The sequence below is a fragment of the Ostrinia nubilalis genome, chromosome 19, assembly GCF_963855985.1.
Source record: "Ostrinia nubilalis chromosome 19, ilOstNubi1.1, whole genome shotgun sequence".
In the NCBI taxonomy this organism is placed as follows: Eukaryota; Metazoa; Arthropoda; class Insecta; order Lepidoptera; family Crambidae; genus Ostrinia; species Ostrinia nubilalis.
This window is the reverse complement of record NC_087106.1, coordinates 12,119,632-12,135,408: the sequence shown is the minus strand read 5'-3', so window position 1 is coordinate 12,135,408 and position 15,777 is coordinate 12,119,632. Positions and strand designations below refer to the sequence as shown.

The 15,777-nt window shown below is 34.3% G+C and overlaps 3 protein-coding genes across 3 annotated transcripts; 1 reads left to right on the top strand and 2 right to left on the bottom strand.

Moving 5' to 3' along the window:
- Positions 1–492: 492 nt before the first annotated feature.
- Positions 493–6,530, bottom strand: LOC135081209 (ras-related protein Rab-30-like). Its single transcript, XM_063975957.1, has 4 exons — positions 6,091–6,530; positions 5,227–5,410; positions 3,672–3,823; positions 493–3,226 (listed from the first exon to the last, which is right to left on the bottom strand). Exons 1-4 carry the CDS (start codon positions 6,259–6,261, stop codon positions 3,128–3,130), a joined length of 606 nt encoding a protein of 201 aa, XP_063832027.1. The 5' UTR covers positions 6,262–6,530; the 3' UTR covers positions 493–3,127.
- A 5,156-nt stretch (positions 6,531–11,686) lies between these two features.
- Positions 11,687–12,535, top strand: LOC135080973 (speckle-type POZ protein-like). Its single transcript, XM_063975696.1, has one exon. It carries the CDS (start codon positions 11,687–11,689, stop codon positions 12,533–12,535), a length of 849 nt encoding a protein of 282 aa, XP_063831766.1.
- A 1,291-nt stretch (positions 12,536–13,826) lies between these two features.
- LOC135081207 (probable RNA-binding protein EIF1AD) lies at positions 13,827–14,838 on the bottom strand. The gene is made up of 2 exons (XM_063975953.1): positions 14,578–14,838; positions 13,827–14,225 (listed from the first exon to the last, which is right to left on the bottom strand). Exons 1-2 carry the CDS (start codon positions 14,698–14,700, stop codon positions 13,845–13,847), a joined length of 504 nt encoding a protein of 167 aa, XP_063832023.1. The 5' UTR covers positions 14,701–14,838; the 3' UTR covers positions 13,827–13,844.
- Between the last annotated feature and the right edge of the window lie 939 nt (positions 14,839–15,777).

The window sequence follows — 15,777 nt, the reverse complement described above, 5'->3', positions numbered from 1 at the left end:
GTTTTGAATATTTTAATTTTTGTTCTCTCTCATCCAGCTCACTCCTTGTTGACTAGCCGGTAAAAAACCAGTTTTTATTCTTCCGACAGGTTTGTTTTGGTTTGTTGTCACGCGTCCGTGATAATTGCATAAATAAAAAATAGAAAAAATTATGTAAATATTTTTATGAAATTGATATCTTTTAAATACGCCAACTTTTAAGTTGACAGTCCTAAGCCTGTTGAAGTATGAAGGGAGGATATCAATCAATCAACAACCAGCAAAAACATTATTATTCAATTTCAAATTGCATTATTAATACTACGAGTGGATCTTTTCAAAGAAAATTGTATTTTAAAGTCATAATACGTGGATTAGTCCGCACTAGTCGCGTCAAGTATGGTAAATTACTACGTACTAAGTGGAACAGGTATTTGGATCACGTATTAATAAATACTTGGAATAGGTGCACCTAGTATCAAATTTACCTAGTATAACCCATCTCTAATTAATTCATTCATAGTAAGGCGGCGTCCCTTCAACCCTTATTCTATTCACTAAACAACTATACATTGTCGAACGCATCGAGGTCGAAGGGACAAATCCTATGTGTCGTCACTACGATGGAATGAAACTTCATACTCTCAGTAAGCATACAACCTAAACTCAGATATTTTATAACTCGAGTCAGCAATAGGTATATTTTCATAAAAAAATATCAGATCATCCTACTCTGAAATACTTAATTTCTCAATCAATTTTGAAATGTATTTCTTTAGTCATTCACATTCAAAATCAAGTGAGAAAATTAGTCGTCACCATGATGGTCATGTCAAATTACTGACTCGAACTACAAAAAATATAGGCTGGTATTCTTTAATGCTCTAACCATTCCACGAGGCGACTAAAGTAGTCTAGGAAATATAATTTGGCTTTTATCTCACCTCTCGTTTGCTCACACTCCTTACGACTGTGTGCGAGCGAGACGTGAATTTTACATGGCCAATTTGTTACGTCCTATGCAATACACTAAATGATGTATAATTTAATTAATTAAAACGAAAATTGCAACAGCAAATTTTAACTTATTCGTGACATTGCAACACCGCGTGCGCGTTTTGTATGCGCAAGCGCATGGTCAATTATATCATGTCCATTTATGGTAGGACACTCGTCGCTCCATATAAGACACGCTGTTGTTTTCTATGGGAACTTTGTATTCTAGAAGCGTTTTGTGTAGGTGGTGGACTACATGTTTGGTTTGATGTTAAATGATTATCATGACACTCCAAACAAGTCCTTCCGTAAAAAATCTTTCGCATACGGGATATTAGCGCTTGCTAATTTTGGGATAGCTAAATTATATTCTGTTTCTAGGAAGCCGGGACGCATTTAAAAGTACCTACTACATTATTTTGAAAATACCACAAACAGAATCCAACATATCCCATTATCATTTGATTGCTTTCAATGCATAACTATCTATGTACAAATACTACACATCTTATAGAAAAACAAGTAGCCTAAATTGGTCTCAAAATCTCTACAACTATTGATATGCAAACGATGAACTACGGCTATGGTCCCACTAGCTAGTAGACGAATATAAATTTAATTATTGACATGAACGCAGTCCCGTCTAAAATTATAAAACTTAGAACTTACTTGATAAAAACCGATAAAACACCGAAAGGGATAAGATAAATAGCAAATGATTAGCCGGTCAATAGATTATAAAATTATAATATCTTTGAATGTTCATTATTTCAAATGAAAACCACAATCTTTTTGCAGTTATTCATAGCGACTTACACCAATATCTGAACACTATGCATCTAATGAAAACAATGCTTAAAATGTGCAGGTACCCAACAAAATTGATACCTATTTTAAAAATGAGTTCTAGAAAAAGCTTAATACTTATAACTGCGATGTTGCAACGCCACGACAGCCCTTAAAGCGAGTGGAATGATTTCAAATACTACTAAATACAATTTCTATAAACATGGTATTTTTATAAAGAGATCGCCGTTTACTTTCAGTCTCCGATTAATACAGTAATTCATCATTTCTGATCTTAAAACTGACATGTAAAGGCATTTTATCCCACTTAAATTTTTATTAAATTCATAGTATAGCATTACGTTTTAGATGTCAGATTTTAAGAGCAAGATAATCACATAAGTCACATCATTGATCAACTAATCCCTCCTAAGATTAACAAAGCATTTATTTAATGCTTACTCACTAATTTAAGTTTATAAACTGGTATGTACTACTGGTTCTTAATTTTTAATTTTACGTAATAGGTTCATTGCTCCTTCCGATATACTATTTTATAACAAGTACAACCTTTCTTTTTTCTAATAATTGCATTATTTTTCACGTCGCTGTTTTATACTTTAGTACAACTAGAAGGAAGAAAAAGTGAAGAAAAATGTTTTAGGATTCACACAACGGACAACTCAATTAACGCCAAACTACTTGAAATTGAAAGCTTAAAGAAATTACATATAAAATCCTATAACAAATGATCCCCTATAAAAATACCACAGCGCAGTACACATTACTAGGTACTCATAGAACTTGTATTCTAAGACGCATAATACAAACTTCTGAGATTCGTTTGAACAAATAGTTAAAAAAAGTCACTCATGCATTATTAAGGTCGACTGATTATGTAAAAGATATACTGGCACTACAAATCGTCCTCACTAAGGCCCGGCTTCCACCAAAGCGGAAAGGAGTTGTCTTTGAATAACCAATCAGATTTGAGCTCAGCTTCGTTCGGAAATGTGATTGGTTATTAAAACTCATCAGTTATCTCTTCTTCTTTCCGCTTTGTTAAAAACTTGGTCTACAAGTTCCCATTATGGTCCATTTATATCTACAGACATTGAGCTTGCCAGACACGTGCCGTAGCAGACAAAATAATATTCTTTTATACGTATCTATTAACGTTTTTATATCTATCGTTACACGGCCACGCAGACACCAAATTTTGTCTGAACGATTTTGGCACGTGTCTGGCACGCGCAATATCTGTAGATATAAACGGACCTTCACTTTTCATTTTTCCTACGTTTGTTTGAATGCGTCTCAGAATGCAAGAATGACAATCACGACATCATCAAGATAAATTCGTTGTTTAGCGGAGGCAGCACCCGCTGTCGCCGACTGACGTGGTCTTACCGTTGATGGGGCCCAGGCTGCCGTCGTACTTTGGCAGTTCCTTGCATTTCGCTTGCTGGAATAAAGTTTTCTTATTAAGGTAAATGTAAAGATGACAAGATTTCAATTTGATTAAAAGCGTCGGGCAAGTCAAGAAAAATTCCGCTCAAAATACAATCGGTATTATTACTTTGTTATGTGTACTTTGTTTTACTATATAACACCATTAATTAATCCAAATCTTTTAATTGCGGTCCGTCCGATCAAAATCCCCTGATTGTCCCCCGAGACAAACTTGACCTTCACTGGTTGGGTTTTTGTTATTGGCGGTGGTCAAGTTGTAGATCCTGGCTACACAGGAGATGCAGCTGTCGGAACAAGAGGTGGGAATAGTCCCTTTCCAATTGAGACAATTCGTCTTTTCATACAAGAATATGGTATTGAAACACAGTTGCCCTTGCCATCTGCCAAAAGGTGCTACTCTCTTCTAAAAGTTTCAGAATATGGTGATGGTGACTGACCTCCATGAGTTCGACGGCGATCTCCATGAACAGCCTCTCGACATTCTCCGCCTCCTTGGCCGACGTCTCCAGGAAGTACATCCCGTGGCGCTGCGCGAAGTCCTCGCCGATGTGCCTCGGGATCTCCCTGTCTTCCCTGTCTGTTTTGTTACCTGCCGATAAACAACCACATTCATCATCATCATCATCATTTCAGCCATAGGACGTCCACTGCTGAACATAGGCCTCCCCCAATGCTTTCCATGTTGATCGATTGGCAGCGGCCTGCGTCCAGCGCTTCCCTGCTACCTTTACGATGTCGTCGGTTCACCTTGACCACCACACACACACTACCAACCACAAACCACATTAACAGTCGGTATCGATCGAACTGGATAAAAAGGCTAGTTCCCTAAAAAAAATTGTAGTGCGTCAAATTATATTATCAAAAAATATTGGACGAGTATATTTTTATTGTCAATCAAACCAGTAATTACGAATTTATGGTGCGTTTAAGTTCCGCGTCATGTCACACCGTGCTACACTTATAAGCGCTTCTTGACGTGCGGGCCTCTTGTTTTGAACTTTAGCGCCGTGCTTTATGATATCAATTTTCATTATGTACTTTGAAAAAGTGAAAATTACGTGTCGAGTATTTTTTTGAAAAGTTAACTGATTGACTAATTCAAACTCTTATTTTTTTAACCCAGAGAACCTCATTTCTAGGATTGCAAGACTTCAAACATGTACAACCACTATTGATTTGATGTCAACCATGTATTTTTCTATTCTATTATGTGTTTTGATGTAGCAACCTTGTTTAGGATATAGTTTAATGACTTAAGTAACAAGGCTTAACAAGCAGTATGATGCACAAAAACAATCTATTGTTATCTTATAACATATTCTTAATGATGTGAGACACCAAAGAAAAATTGTTATTTCTTTTGATTTCAAGATTGAACTTAGTTAAATAATAAAAAATATCAGTTGCCTGTACATACATCAGAAAAGTATAGCCTTTCAGTTCGAAAATGCAATATAAGTACATGAAAATGTTTCATCGTCCTGGCTATTTCAGAATTGCTGCTCTCTCAATTCCTTATTCAGTAGAGTTGGCCAATTTTGTAAACTATAATAATTATTGTGAATTACATCAATTAATTCAAGCAGAGGTAATATCAGGATGTATGTCAGTCAAACATGAAATGCCTTAATTTAGCAATATATTATTCAATCAAATTATTGGCCTTATAAAGTAGACAACCCTATAATATATGGAATGCATTGCAGCCTGAAGATTGCATGCAAGGTAAATGATTACTATTAATCACACTAAAATGTATTAAATATTTACTTGTGCATGTTAAATTAACAATCAGCAATAATTTTTGTTATACCAGAAGACTTACATTAACAGAACTGGTTTATTATGCACATACTGACTTGTAGCAGTTAGTTAACAAAAATAGTTTAGATTCTTACTAACAACATATTTTTTAATGTTACTTCCAACTCTACCATGTATAATTATAATAATGGCACATTGTAACTAAAGGAAATTAAATTTACTTACCAACTAATATCCTAAGTACTTTATTATTGGCATACTCCTCAATCTCCCGTAACCAGTCGGGCAGACAGTCAAATGTGGGCTGGCAAGATATGTCATAAACCAAAATAAGTGCGTGCGCTGATCTGTAGTAGCTTTGGGTGATTGATCTGAACCGCTCCTGACCTGCTGTGTCCCATATTTGTAGCTGCAATATAAAATATTCATAATTTGTTATTCACAGAAAAAATTTTATTCTCCCTGTAACTCCTTGTAAATTCAAGTATCAGGGATCAAGATTTTTCTACCCTCAAATAAACTCATGTTATTGCAACTCTTCCATGAGTATTCATTAACTTAAAATATGACAAAAATATTAAATATTTCAAAACCTCAGCTCTACTGATTATAAAAGGTCCATATTAACTGGATAGATTATTAATTTGTGAACAAACTAAACAAAACAAAGAGAGTAGGAGAGAATCAAAACATTCTTGTCCATAAAGAAAAACTGTAAGCATTAATAGTAAATCATCAGTGACTGTTAAAACTGCAATTTATTTAACTGCTGCCCAATTACACACAATAATTTATGGATGAAGTAAAACAAAAAATCATGTGCATGTTTACTTTACAAGTCAATAATGAAGCAATTAGATAGTACACTAAAAGCTGTGATTTCAAAATAAAAAATGCTACATTAAAGACAATGTTATGTGAACTGAAGTACTGGGCAATTATTATTGACAAAGCAAGCATCTTGTGTATTCTCAAATTCAAAATCGAAACATATGTGCTTCAGTAAACTATGGAATGGAGCACATTGGAAAACAAGTTCAATGATGCAACAACATTACCAAAAATGCTCACAATTTTAGACCGACTCACCTTCACTTTCTCACCGTCCACTTCCACAGTCTTGATCATGAAATCTACACCTATTGTGGCACCTTGTCCAGGTGGGAAAAGTCCTTGAGTGAAACGACGCACTAAACATGTTTTGCCCACGCCCGCATTACCCACCAACACAACTTTGAAGAGAAATTTATAATCCTCCATTGCGAGCACCAAATCACATTTGTCAAAGACGCAAAAAATTCAAACGAAACAATAATTTATGTCTCTAAACTCACGGTTACGCTTTATTGAAGACGTTCGTTCATTACATTACGAACTGAAACACTATCGGATTAATTCACAATCATGCAGACTTCAAAGATTAGATACCGCGTTAAAAAATTTAATTAACATATGAAGATAAAGCCTAAAATAATCGTAAAATTACGATTGAAGAAATTATTGGAATATCGACGTCCATTGTCCATGACCACTGCTGACTGACAGATACTATGCGTTTACGAAGGTGGTCTCGATTCCATTTACTGCAGTTACTGTTGTGGACCACAACTTGTGGTATCATTTTTTATTATTTGTAGGCCTTTTTTGTGTATTTTATGTATTTTTTTTAGTATCGCCTGTTATTTAGCATTATTACTGTTTTTATTTTATCAGGATATACCGCTTAGTTTAAAATTTATTACGTTTTCTTTACAATAAGTAATTGAAAGAAAAAAAATTCTATAAAAAATTAAAAAAAAATCTCAAAAAAATTTTGACCTCTTTTTTGTCGATAAAAATAGGTCTAGTTTAAACTATTTTCATATGTGCAGTTTAACGTGACTCACACTGTATAACAACTGTGTTCAGCGTGCAACACGCTGCAATACTTGATAACGTGAAGTCAGAGGTGAGAAGAAAGATTGGTGTACATTATTTTAATTAAAAAACTTTAAATTCTAGAACAAACCTAGAAAACAGCCTGTGTACGTCAAATCGAAGAAATGACTTTCTTTTTCTTAACTTTGGTTATTGACATGAAGCTACAGATAAAAATGGAGGCCACACTCCGAATACCTACTTGAAGCACAAACTAAGTATCACTATCTCGCTCTCTGTGGGCAGACTCGCTCTTTCTAAATAAACAAAAAATATAAAATTGCTCAAATTCAATGAAACCAATGTAAAATCTTTATTTCTTGACATAGGTATCATTAAAAATGATAAGTGTAATTACTGGTAAAACGTTTTAGGAAGAAATTACTGTAAAAAATGTGAAAAATGTTTACAATGATCCAATGTCGGAAATCACGAAATAAAGACTTACGCGTGGAATCTTATGTCAATTCCAGGACACCACGTACTACCGCAACCACGCACTACAAAATGTTGCACCAATTCTTGTGATAAAACAATGATTATTTCCTGTAAACAATCTCAAACGAAATTAACTGCTCAATAAACAAAATAGTAAACAACCGCCATGATGGGCCGGATTGGGCCGATGTTGCCACATGGTACCGATTACCCAGGAATTGGGATTGTAATTCCCTGATTCGCCAACACATTAAGCCTAAATGGCCGACAATTTTGTGATTTTTTATTTAACTAGGTAATCTTAGTTTCAAATATTAATTATTTATTTGTTTAACTTCTGATTTGGTTAGTGAATTGGCTATTTCGAAGAATTTACAAGGAGATTTAAATCAGAAGATAGCAATACTATAGGTGTACCAGAATCTCATGGCAAACAAAAATATTGGAAAAGTGTGTTTTTCATATGGCAATTGTCTATGGTTTAATTGTCACCTGTCAAAGAAAATTATGAAATCTGTCAGCCGCTGCAAAATTTTTGTAATCTCTTCTTGACTATTTGTTATTTTTGGGAAAAAGTCGAAAAAGTTCAAGCAAGGCATATTGTTTTCAATGTGAATTGTAAAATAAGGCATAATTCAAAGTCGATCTTTGATTCTAAAGCGCGTCGTCGAGTTGACAGTAAGTTGGACTGAAATGTTTTGATACATTTAGTTTATTACCCAACTGTGTCAGAAGGAGGGTTGTGTTTTTTTATATTATTCTTACTTAATAGCTGCTTTATCGGGGTTTTCAGGTATATCTCACAAATTGGTGCAGATGTTATGACCATGTAAAGAAAATTGAAAAAGATTTCATAAAGCAAGATTGAATAATGGAAAAGTTTCCAATTTTTTTCTTTGAAATAAACTTGAAATAAATATAAGTAGAACTAATAATAATTGTGAAATAATCATGAAAATATCTCTACAAATAAATACGTTACAGGGCCCTAAAGTTGCGCATACATAACTATTCACGCCATTTTGATCGGTGTATTCACACAGTCATTCGGAGTACAAACAGTAAATCACCCCTGATCCAGCCAGTTCATTTTTTTTAAATCTAGCAGTTTTTAATTTTTCAGCTAGGGTCACTCAAGATTCTTTCTTAGTAAAATTTTGTAACCTTTTTTTTTAATAACCCAGACCTGGCCATATACAAAAAGAACGGCACCCCCTATGTTTCAGTTCCACGCGAAAATATGTAGGTAATTTAAATAATTAATTTCTCAGACATTTCTTTTCTCACAGACGATTTATTTAATTTCCAAGACATACCTACCTAAAATGTATATTCGTACTTCATGTTCATTAATATTAGTCATAAAAGTAAAAAATTAAACAGTATCAAGATCGTTTATTCCAATTTCCCCAGTATTGCTCTCAACAAAGTTTATTTTCCCTATTTGCCATGAGATTCTGGTACACCTATACAGTTCACACTAAAAAGAGAGGTAGGGCCGCAGAGAGCGAGATAGATATAAGTAGGTATTTGACTCAAGTTTTTGTTCCAACTCTGCCCTCCATTTTTATCTTTAGCTTCATGTATTGAACAAAGGCGATTAGAAACCTTAGATTAATAAAACCTAGATAGATAGTCAGTGCACGAAAGGTGAGGCAGATTTTAGTAAGCCAGAATGGCTTACTCGTAAACGTCACATGAACTGTCAAAGTGAAAAATTGGTAAACACGTCCGACGACTTTTAATTAATTAAGACGGTTTGTGCTGTGAAAGGGTGTCTAAATACATCAGAAAAACTAAAGAAAGTGACCAGTGTTACATTTCATAAGTAAGTACTACGATTCGACGCGTATTTTGCTTGAATTTGGCTTTCAAAAATTAAATACGGGAATGATACCAGTAACAAGAAAATTTATTTCCCAATTGTTCGCCGTACAAATACACTTCCTTTTTTATGAAATCGAGACTTTTCAAACGATTTATCTTATTGTAATTATGTAGGTACTTTGAATTCAATAAATAAGTAAGTACACGATGCGTTTTGTTTTTGTTAGTTATAAAATAATTAAAAACGTATTAAAAATTTCCCTACTTTCGGGAAAATCGCCTACACTGTCTACACTCCCCAACAAAATTGACACTAATGACATAAGATTTTTGCCTCACTCTTGACGAAGCGTTTGTATGAAGACTATCCATCTAGGTTTTATTAATCTAAGTTAGAAACATAATTCTAAAAAGTAAGAATGAATGAGATGAGTATAGTTCCAAAATACTGGACTGTCCTGTCGATGACATTGACAGTGGGGCGCCACCGTCTATACCAAAATCAAAATCAAAATCAAAAAATATTTATTCAGTTTAGACCACAAGTGGCACTTATGGATACTTTTACTTACCGGATCGCTGGTTCAGATTTTTGCCATGTTGGAAACCATATAGTTGAACGATGGTAGCGCCCCCCTGTCATTGAGTTTGGTGGGACAGTTCAGCGTGGGTCATCTATAATTAATTGAAACGTTTTGAAGTTGACTTGACCAACTTGACTTTGACATATAGTTCCAAAATACTGAATTGTCCTATCCATGACATTGACAGCGGGGCGCCACCGTCAATACCGGATCGCTGGTTCCGATTTTTGCCATGTTGGAAACCATATAGTTGAACGATGGTAGCGCCCCCCTGTCATTGAGTTTGGTGGGACAGTTCAGCGTGGGTCATCTTTTGGTATAAGTACTATACTCTATGGTCATCTTTAATAGGATTTGTCAAACATTGGCAAAGAAGTGTGAGTGTCCCTGTCTCATCTGTGGTAAAGTGGACCAATCCAGAGCCCCGATTACGGTAACTTTTATAACGTCTACAATCCAGACGCGTTTCTGATTCTGCGATACGATTGGTCAAAACAGCTGACGTACGCTGTTGAACGACCAATCGTATCGCAGAATCGAGAAGCGTGTCTGGATTGTTGACGTTAAAAATTACCGTAATCGGGGCTCAGACCCTCTCTAATCTGTGATCCAGACCATAGAGAAAAGTAATACATAGGAAATAGAGAACCCTCTGTCAAATTTTTGAGCCTACTAATTGACAGCCTGGTGTTAAATTCCCTGTACTTAACCTACGTACGTAACGCTCACATACATACATAGTCCACGCACACATACATACATAAAGTCCACGCACACATACACACAGTTCACGCACACATAGGCCCTCATAACCTTCAAAGAATTATTGTTTTTATGATGTACAATGTAGAATTTTTTCAAATCCATTATTTTGAAAATATTTATCTTTATGGTGTACGTATTGTATTATTTTCAAAACAATGGATTTGGCAAAATTCTACATTGCACATGGAAATGCAAATAAGTAAACAAAAACTTTTGAATTTAATAATTTTACTTTATTTATGAACACACATAATATTATACACCAAAAGCGTCTTTTCGCAAAGTTTTCAACAACACTAAAAAAGCATTTGCACATTGAGAAAACTCAGATCACTTGTGAACATAACAGAAAGTTTCTTCGCGATTCACGAAGGAACGAACAAAACTCCGATGAACCAGAACAGCAGCAGGTACGAAGGAATGAACTTGAATTTGACTCGACGACTCTTCAATACTTTAATAGGGCCACAGAAAACTTAAATGATGGCTAAGAAAACAAGAATGCATTTAACATAACAAAAACAACACCGGCCATTTTGGAGGAAAAACAATGTTGCCATATGTTAAATAGTAATTTCTACTACTCTATTATGTAAATTATAACAAAAATGTCAATGTTCAGTTTTAAATTAAAACAAATTAATGTCATTTAAAAAAAGTTTTCACATTGTAATTAACAATATTCTCAAATATAATTATTTTAATTAAGAAAAAAATGAAAATATGAAGGAAACAGGAGCAGCGACATCTCGAGCGTTTTAGGGTAGTTAAAAAGTATTTGAATTTATTCACCGATGTCGCTGTTTGGAAGCAAGTTTCACTTCGATGACCGTTGTATGGAAGTTTCCACACCCTGATCCAGACCAATCTGTGAAGGTGGTGGACACAGATTCTTCTGTATTACTTTTCTCTATGTTCTTCTGCTTCTGGAGTGTTGTATTGTGTTTTTAAACACGAAAAACAAGAATTTCTTAACAAAAATGTCTAGTATAAACTATACAACACGTACTGAAGGCCAAACTAAAATAAATACTATAATATGGACTGTGCCAAACTTTATAAATCTATTGGAAAATAAAACGACGAGGGAGTTTCGTACAGAAAAATCTAAAGATGCATCGTCTGATTTATTAGACGGTCGATTCCAATTGAAAATGCTATTTCTTGGGCGCGATAATGACATCATTGAGATATATTATTTGTCCCCTACGCCTGTGTTTTTAAAGTCTGTTCTCACCATATGCCTAAAGCGGTTTGAAGAACGTTCCATTGTCATAAAGGAGTACCACACTGTACAAGCTAATAAGTGGCAGTTCCTAGCGACGCTATTCAAGCGAGATATCGCCAGTTACGATGGTCGCGAGATATTCCTACTGAGCGACGGCAGTTTGCGTCTAAAATTCCAATTTATGGTGACTAATGACATAAAAGTGGACAGATCCCACGTCCCAGAGGTTCAGTTAAGTAACGACTTCGAGAATCTGCTCAATAATGGCTTGTTCTCTGACGTGATTATGAAATCTGCTGAGAGCATTGACTACAAAGTCCACAAGGCTGTGCTGGCGAGCAGAAGTGCTGTCCTAAAGGCTCATTTTGAGCACAACACTACTGAGTGTTATACTAATATAGTAGAATCTCCTCTAGAGTCAGAAGTTCTCAGGGAAGTCTTGACGTTTATTTACAGTGACAAGGCCCCTAGAGTGGATGAAATTCCAGAGAAACTGCTGGCTGCAGCTGATTATTACCAATTGAGTCGTCTCAAGAGTCTTTGTGAAGAGGCTCTGCACAAGAAACTAACTGTGGATAATGCCATTGAGACCCTGCAGTTAGCAGACTTGCACTCTGCTAAGACACTTAAATTGCTAACGTTAGAATTCATTAAGGATGGCCAAGCCAAATTGATCATTAAAACTGAGGGCTGGGCCAAAGTAAAATCTGTGGAATTGATTAAAAGGATCTATGAGTACATTATGGCAGATGATGTGGATGCAGATATCAAGTGATTGGAAATTGAGTGTGATACTCTACAAAAAGGGCTATATTTCACTGGGACACCATGGCGGCGCAACCAGTCGCCGATTACCAACAAAATGTATACGGCTCTATAGAGAGTTACTCACCTGGTGTTTGTTTGGTTGCGCAAAGCTGTATACATTTTGTTGGTAGCGGCGCACATACGTAGATTTCAATCATTTAGGCAGCCAAAACCCTGTTTTCCAAAAACAATCTATTAAAAAATCAACCATGTACGCGGGTAGTACACACTTCCAGGAATACCAAGGTACCTTTTTCAATGTTCAACGAAAAAATCGCGCAAATCTACCCTCTAGAGTAGTCTGAATGCGATAGTTCGCTTAACGTGTATGTATTTGTTTTCGGGCGCTCTTAAACTTACAACTTTTGTAAATTGCATATTTATTTTCAAAACCATTGTTTTCGAATGACAGTGGTGGATTGCGATAATTAAGGATAGAGCCTATGTTTTTCGACAGTAATTTACTTAGTTTTTGTTTTCCTAAATATATTTAAAAATTCTCAAAGATAGCTATATCAGAAATGAGATTTTTTTGTATTTATTTTAAATTGGTGGTTTAACTAACTTCAGGGTCTGTCCAAGCAATAATTTCTTTATTTTTTAATACTTTACATATTGTTCTTTAAATTTGCAAAAAAGTTTGCCGCGGAAACCCGCGCTTTTTTAAATTAACAGCATTTGAAGACTTGGAGAAAAAATTCAGCAAAATATCATTTTATTGCTACTTTGTATTAAATCCATTTTTGGCTGCCTAAATCATTGAAATCTACGTACATATGTGCGGCGACTGGTTGCGCCGCCATGGCGTCCCGGTGAAATATAGCCCTAAGTCTGATGGAGCATTAGTTCCTATGACTAGAGTACTCCACTATTTTATATAAATAATAACTTCTTCATTCCTGACAAAAGTTACTATAGTAAAATTAACTTTGAATTGTATATTATAGACTTGTATTCTGATAATTTTACAATTTGGGAGAACAATTGAATCTGTACTGTGTGTACAATTTTTTTTATTTATTTATTGATTTTTTTGTTATTCATAATACCTATTTAGAATGAATTAATAAAAAATAGTGTTGTTATGTTTGTAATTTTAACTTTTTGATATATTACTCCAATGTTGACATAATAAATAAGTTACCTACACAAATATAGACATTATTATAGGTTTTAGATATTCTCACTATTATTACTAGTTGAAAAGTATTTAGATCTCTTCTGTAGTTGTAAGAAAAATTTATAAATAAAACAAAATATTTTATAAAATAATTTTATTATTTAACATTATCATCACTTTTATCACTATTAGAGTCACTTTCACAACTTGAGTCATTATTATCATCACTTGAGTCACTATCACTCTCACTGTCATACACAGGCATGTGTTTTCTGTTGGTGTTGACGAACAAATCATCATCGTCTTCATCTGTTTTCACATCAACTTTTTTATCATCGTCAAACTCCTTGGGCCACACTTTATTTTCTTTATAGTATTTAATAGAGTCCTTATTCATTATTTTCACAATTTCTCCTTTAACTTTGTCACCTTCTACGATTGGCTCGATGAGAATGTAGTCTCCTCGTTTCACCCATATGTTTTTCCGGAACTTTGTAGGCATTGACACTAGGTATTCCTCGCCGCTTGGAGTAGTTACCTGTAACATTTAAACAGAATAATTAATCAATCAATGAAAATAGTTCCAATCAAACGTTTTTCTAAGACAAGAACATTTTATAAATTAATAATCTAATAAGAATAGATACCAAACTTATTTTACTAATAAGAATAGGGTTTTTATGTTTGAAATTGTTGCTGTTTTAACAGATGTGTGGAATTTTGTGAAACGTGGTATTTTTTCATTGAGAAAAAATAATACCACATTTTGGATCACACACTTTGAAGGTTAGGGAGCTATGTTGGAAGTATTTAAAACAATGTAGAATCACACAATTATTACTTTGTATGTAATGTTACATTATTGGAAGATATAATTCGCATTTACTTACCTCATGAAGATTATTTCCTTTACTTTTCAAAACTTTAACAACACTTTGTTTCTCGTTGGGCAACTCGTAGTCGTCCCACAGCGCCTCGTTCATAACATGTTTCCTCTTATTTACTTTAGACATATCTAAACAAATATTAACTGCACATTAATATTTTAACAAGAAAGAGAATGTAAATTTAATTTTACAAGTAGTATTCTATCCAAAAGCACCACTCAGAAAATGAAAACAAGAAACAGCAACCAGCCAGATGAGCATGAAAATGACAACTGACTGACAGATGCATAGAGAAAAGTAATACATAGGAAATAGAGAACCCTCTCTGTCAAATTTTTGAACCTACTAATTGACAGCCTGGTGTTAAATTCCCTGTACTTAACCTACGTACGTAACGCTCACATACATACATAGTACACGCACACATACATACGTAAAGTCCACGCACACATACACACAGTTCACGCACACATAGGCCCTCATAACCTTCAAAGAATTATTGTTTTTATGATGTACAATGTAGAATTTTTTCAAATCCATTATTTTGAAAATATTTATCTTTATGGTGTACGTATTGTATTATTTTCAAAACAATGGATTTGGAAAAATTCTACATTGCACATGGAAATGCAAATAAGTAAACAAAAACTTTTGAATTTAATAATTTTACTTTATTTATGAACACACATAATATTATACACCAAAAGCGTCTTTTCGCAGTTTTCAACAACACTAAAAAAGCATTTGCACATTGAGAAAACTCAGATCACTTGTGAACATAACAGAAAGTTTCTTCGCGATTCACGAAGGAACGAACAAAACTCCGATGAACCAGAACAGCAGCAGGTACGAAGGAATGAACTTGAATTTGACTCGACGACTCTTCAATACTTTAATAGGGCCACAGAACACTTAAATGATGGCTAAGAAAACAAGAATGCATTTAACATAACAAAAACAACACCGGCCATTTTGGAGGAAAAACAAAGTTGCCATATGTTAAATAGTAATTTCTACTACTCTATTATGTAAATTATAACAAAAAATGTCACCGTTCAGCTTTAAATTAAAACAAATTAATTTCATTTAAAAAAAGTTTCACATTGTAATTAACAATATTCTCAAATATATTTTAATTAAGAAAAAAATGTAAATATGAAGGAAACAGGAGCAGCGACATCTAGAGCGTTTTAGCGTAGTTAA